This window comes from Carcharhinus amblyrhynchos, chromosome X, assembly GCF_965287045.1.
Source record: "Carcharhinus amblyrhynchos chromosome X, sCarAmb.v2.hapA, whole genome shotgun sequence".
NCBI lineage: Eukaryota > Metazoa > Chordata > Chondrichthyes > Carcharhiniformes > Carcharhinidae > Carcharhinus > Carcharhinus amblyrhynchos.
Genome location: NC_137359.1, coordinates 13431405 through 13437100, shown reverse-complemented (window position 1 = coordinate 13437100; position 5696 = coordinate 13431405). Strand labels below are relative to the sequence as shown.

Below are 5696 nucleotides of genomic sequence, written 5' to 3'. Positions count from 1 at the left end.
TTGAGAGCAAATCAATTGTTTAGCCAAGAGGATCTTCAGGACATAACAATACCAAAAGTATAATGGGATTGACTTTGCCATAGAAGATCATGCCCAAGGCTACATGAGAAAACACAAACCCTATTTGCAGGTTGCATCCAAATTATGAGTTTACAACAGTAGGGTCACCTGCCTAATTTACTGAGAATGAATGTTTTCCTCCTACAGGATGCACTGGGCAGGTGGGTTGTCATAGTAGGAACCCACTGATGAATACTTTGAGAATTGATCTTTTATGTAGGGCAATGGTATTTTGACCAATGTAGAGCTATCCTCCTCCCTGTGCAATTTTCACTGCGCAGGGCTCTGCTGACAGCAAGACTAGACTGAGATGCATAGAGAAACATATGGATACAGTGATCACTTCTGAAAATCCAAGTTTTATTAACAGATGTTTCACAGAAGAAAAAGGCACAGAATTAGAATACAAATAAAAGCAAACAGGATAACATTAAAGTTAAATTTAATACTCCTCTCCTTCCTCATCAACCTCAGCACTATCAGCACCAACTTCTTCGTAATCTTTCTCCAGAGCAGCCATGTCCTCACGGGCCTCTGAGAACTCACCTTCCTCCATACCCTCACCAACATACCAGTGAACAAAGGCACGCTTGGCATACATCAGGTCAAACTTGTGGTCAAGGCGAGCCCAAGCTTCAGCAACAGCTGTGGTGTTGCTCAGCATACACACAGCCCGCTGAACCTTGGCCAGGTCACCTCCAGGTACCACAGTGGGAGGCTGGTAGTTGATACCAACCTTGAAACCAGTTGGACACCAATCCACAAATTGGATGGTACGCTTGGTTTTAATAGTAGCAATAGCTGCATTGACATCTTTTGGCACCACATCACCACGGTAAAGGAGACAGCATGCCATGTACTTGCCGTGGCGGGGGTCACATTTAACCATCTGGTTAGCTGGCTCAAAGCAAGCATTGGTTATCTCTGCTACTGTAAGTTGCTCATGATAGGCTTTCTCAGCTGAGATAACTGGTGCATAAGTGGCCAGTGGGAAGTGGATACGGGGATATGGCACCAAGTTGGTCTGGAACTCGGTCAGATCAACATTCAGGGCACCATCAAAGCGGAGGGAGGCAGTAATAGAGGACACTATCTGGCTGATGAGACGGTTCAGGTTGGTGTAAGTTGGCCGTTCAATGTCCAGGTTTCGTCGGCAGATGTCATAGATGGCTTCGTTGTCAACCATGAAAGCACAATCAGAGTGCTCCAGGGTAGTGTGGGTGGTCAGGATAGAGTTGTAGGGTTCTACCACTGCAGTTGACACTTGGGGAGCTGGGTAGATGGAGAATTCAAGCTTGGATTTCTTGCCATAGTCAACGGAGAGACGTTCCATCAGCAGGGATGTAAAACCAGAACCAGTGCCACCGCCAAAGCTGTGGAACACCAGGAAACCCTGGAGACCTGTGCATTGGTCAGCCTGTGGAAAAAACAAATCAGTTACTGGATGTCCAAAAACAAAGGCTAGTTGCAACATTTGGCTTCCATACACCATGGCCTTAACAAGTTAACATACTCACCAGTTTGCGGATTCGATCCAGAACCAGGTCAATGATCTCCTTGCCAATTGTGTAATGACCACGGGCATAGTTATTGGCTGCATCTTCCTTCCCAGTAATAAGCTGTTCAGGGTGGAACAACTGACGGTAGGTACCAGTTCGAACCTCATCTAGGATGGACCAAAAAGAGCCATTTGGTAATACAAACTAGCAAGCATCTGGAGATAAATCATAGAAACCAGAATGCCACCATTAATGCAAGATTTCCATGCAGCAAACATTGAATATGTTGTCACCTACCTATGACAGTTGGCTCCAAGTCTACAAACACAGCTCGTGGAACATGTTTGCCTGCCCCTGTCTCACTGAAGAAGGTGTTGAAGGAATCATCTCCCCCTCCAATGGTCTTGTCACTGGGCATCTGCCCATCAGGCTGGATGCCATGTTCCAAGCAGTAGAGCTCCCAGCAGGCATTACCAATCTGGACTCCAGCCTGACCAACATGGATACTGATGCACTCACGCTATGGAAGGAAAGAGTACAAATTTTACTATTCTCAATAAGTATTCACAACTGAGCTTAAGAACTAATATTAGTGAACATGTGCCCACCATACATGTACAGTTTTAATTAAATTCATGCAATTCCAACTGCCACAGTTCATATTACCACTTAGCCTATAAGCACATAGGTGGAAAACAGCCTCAACTGCTAAAAATCCAGATTTGACAAAAGAAAATGATTAGCCTAGAAATCTAGGCAGGATACATAGACACCATTGTATTAAACGTTTTAATCTTTTAATGCCTGTAAGTTTGCTTAGCCTGCCCGCAATTGTTCAGGGCGGGAGGGGGAAAGAGAAAAGAGGCAACATGCAGCATTTTTTGTCGATCAGTCAGCTCTCATGATCTCATGCAATGCCAAATCATCAGCCATGTGACTAGTTACATCATGTCTCTAGACAAGGACATCCTCCAGCTGCTCCTTTTTGAAAAAAAAATCCCAGACATAAGTGAAAAAAGTTACATCAGAGGCACCAACTACTGGTCAGTCCCGTTCATAAAAACCCGCCTCTAAACTGCCAGCCATTTCAAAATGGGAAAAAAAAACAAATGCGCCTCCCAACGAGACTTCAATTTATAGGGTTGGAAAATCGTGGGAGGCTGTCTTTGAATTTGAAGTATTTTCAGGCTAGTTGCGTGTCGATTTAGAGGACGATGGGCGGGCTAATACCGTTAAACCGCCTTCTGCCCGCCTCGTGCTGAACAAACTAACCGCCACCAGGCCACCATTTTAACTTCCTGGGGAGGGAAGGGGGGGGCTTTTTCCTCCATTTAAAATTAACATCCTCCTCTCCCCAGAAACACTCACTCCCACGTACACGATAGGGAAAAAAAATGTCAGGATTCACCGCTTCTCTCCTGCCCAGCGGAAAAGCTGCCTGCCGGGCGTTATTCTCGCCGCCCAGACCGTCCGTCTAGCGAAGCGACCGTTAGCGACCCAAAAGGCGGGAAAGACTAGACGGCTGCTACCGATCTCATATGGTTCAGAAAAACATCAGGAAAAAAAGTGAGGGAGAGGAGACTTCAACATTTAAGGTGAGGGAAAAAAAAATTATGAACTCGAAATGTAAATTTTATATACAGAGAAATAACTAAAACTTAGTTAGTTTTTTTCCCCCCAGTTGTTACTAACCTGCTAGGAAATACTTACCATTTTTCACTTTGCTTTCAAATTTTTTCTCTAAGAAAAAAACTGACTTGACTCAGCGTCAAAGCTTGGGCTCTTACAAGCTGACAACAAGGAGTCGCTGTAAGAGATCTCTAGCGCTTCAACGCGGGCGCGGCCGCTTTAATAGGCTGGCTGGCGTCACACTGGGGGTGGGGCCGCGCCTGTGCCGCATGCGCGGGAGCGGTGATTGACAAGGGGGCCGGGCCGCCCAGGGGCGTCATTGGTCCGTTCAGCACAATTCAAACAAAAATGCCTGAAAAAGGAAATGTGGCAGGCGCGGGCCAACTTTGGGAGGGTGCGTTTCCGGTTCCCTTTTCAACACTCTTCACGTTGTTTCGGCTCATGGTTGAGAACTAGCATTTAAAAACGATTTCGTTTCTTTAGCCAAAATGATGGGATAATTCTCAAAATCGTTTTCAATTACGGGTACTGAATAAAGAATTAGCCATTTTTAAAAACATAACATCCAGAATTAGACTTTTTGCTAGCTGCTCCTATTCAAAATGATTGATCTGCCTCAACTTTCGCACCATATCCCTTTGAATCCAAAAACTTTATCATAAAAGCAAAATACTGTGGATGCTGGAATCTGAAATCAAAACAGAAAATGCTGGAAAAGCTCAGCAAGTCTGACTGCATCTGTGGAGAGAGAATAGAGTAAGAAGTCTATGTCAGTATGCGATATCTGCTCAGTGACTGCGTTGTCATGTCTCGTGAAGGCTGCCTTGGTACATCCCAAGGCGTGGTACATTGGGGAGACCATGCAGGTACTACAACAATGGATGAATGAACGCCACTCGACAATCACCAGGCAAGAGCATTCTCTTCCTGTTGGGGAACACTTCAGCAATCACGGGCATTCGGCCTCTGATCTTCAGGTGAGTGTTCTCCGAGGTGGCCTTCACAACACACAACAACGCAGAGTCGCTGAGCAGAAACTGATAGCCAAGTTCCACACACGTGAGGATGGCCTCAACTGGGATCTTGGGTTCATGTCACACTATCTGTAACCCCCCTGACTTGCCTGGGCTTGCAAAATCTCACTAACCGTCCTGGTTGGGGACAATATACATCTCTTTAACCTGTGTTTAACCCTCACTCCACTCACATTGTCTCTACCTTTAAGACTTGATTACTTGTAAAGACTCGCATTCCAACCATTATTTTGTAAATTCAGTTTGTGTCTTTATATGCCCTGTTTGTGAGCAGAACTTCCACTTATCTGACAAAGGAGCAGTGCTCCAAAAGCTTGTGGTTTTTGCTACCAAATAAACCTTTTGGACTTTAACCTGGTGTTGTGAGACTTCTTACTGTGTTTACCCCAGTCCAACGCCGGCATTTCCACATCATGCTTGCCACTTCAACAAATCCACTCTGTTCTCCCATCCATATGCCTGTCCTTGACCTTTTGCAATGTTCTAGCAAACCCCAACACACTGGAATAAAAGCTAATATACCTGTAATGATGCACTTTCACAGACTTCATTAGAAATGCAAAAGTTAGTTATTAATAAGAAAAACTGTACAAAGTCAGCATGGCTGCCCTTTGTTTCCTGCATGTCTTCTGCCTGAGTGATTACCCACTCCCACTCCCGGTTGTTCCCCCAAGCCAGGTGACACACTGCTGTGTTGCCCTTAAAGGGACAATCACCACAAAACCTAATGGCTTTCTGTACCTGCAGGTCACCTTCTGTGGTTTGTTTACAAGAACACCCAGATCCCTCCAAATACAACATTTCCCAGTCTCTCCATTTAAAATTATCCACCAAAGTGGATAATTTGACAATTCACATTATCTGCCATGTTCTTACCCAATCAATAATCTTCTGGGTCACCTTCTGCAGCAAAGTTTTGACACTTGCTGATTAAAAGTACAACAGATATACTGCATCAGACTTTGCCAGCAGTTATTTGTAAAGCAAACTTCCCTCCTTTCAATTGCAAGTTTTATTTTCTATTGTGTGTGTTTCCCTCAATGCCCCATCATATTACAAGAAAACTTCAAGTGCAATCTTGGGGGGAAGAGAATATAAAGACACAGGAACTCGAGTCCACAGCAGTTTCTGATGAAAGGTCATTGACCTGAAATATAACTGTTTCTCTCTCTACAGATGCTGCCTGACCCGCAGAATATTGCCAACATTTTCTGTTTTTAATTTCAGATTTCCAGCATCTGCAGTGTTTTGCTTTTATAATTAACTTTGATGTTACTGGACTGGGGAGAGATGTCAGAATTTTCACTTGATTACTTTCCAGCTGTAAATTGGTCGTTGAATACCCTTCATGGTTAAATAACCTTCCAACACTCAGTGAACAGGCATTTAGATGAGGTACAGCAGGGCAGCCAGTAAGCACTGAGCCATAGTCCAGCATGATTCAGGATGTGTCTGGAATACAACAAACATCTGA

At 44.5% G+C, this 5696-nt stretch overlaps 1 protein-coding gene across 1 annotated transcript; it reads right to left on the bottom strand.

Moving 5' to 3' along the window:
* Nucleotides 1-399: 399 nt before the first annotated feature.
* On the bottom strand, nucleotides 400-3393 carry LOC145362036 (tubulin alpha-1C chain). Its single transcript, XM_080218073.1, has 4 exons — nucleotides 3270-3393; nucleotides 1857-2079; nucleotides 1578-1726; nucleotides 400-1477 (listed from the first exon to the last, which is right to left on the bottom strand). The coding sequence occupies exons 1-4, from the start codon at nucleotides 3270-3272 to the stop codon at nucleotides 503-505; spliced, it is 1350 nt and encodes a 449-aa protein (XP_080074199.1). The 5' UTR covers nucleotides 3273-3393; the 3' UTR covers nucleotides 400-502.
* Nucleotides 3394-5696: the final 2303 nt, after the last annotated feature.

Bases quoted from the DNA above. Each gene is read 5' to 3' on its own strand.
- LOC145362036 (XM_080218073.1), bottom strand. The intron at 1,727-1,856 runs GTAGGTGACAAC...GGTCCATCCTAG, and splicing joins CTTGGAGCCAACTGTCATAG to ATGAGGTTCGAACTGGTACC. The intron at 1,478-1,577 runs GTGAGTATGTTA...TTTTTTCCACAG, and splicing joins TGGATCGAATCCGCAAACTG to GCTGACCAATGCACAGGTCT.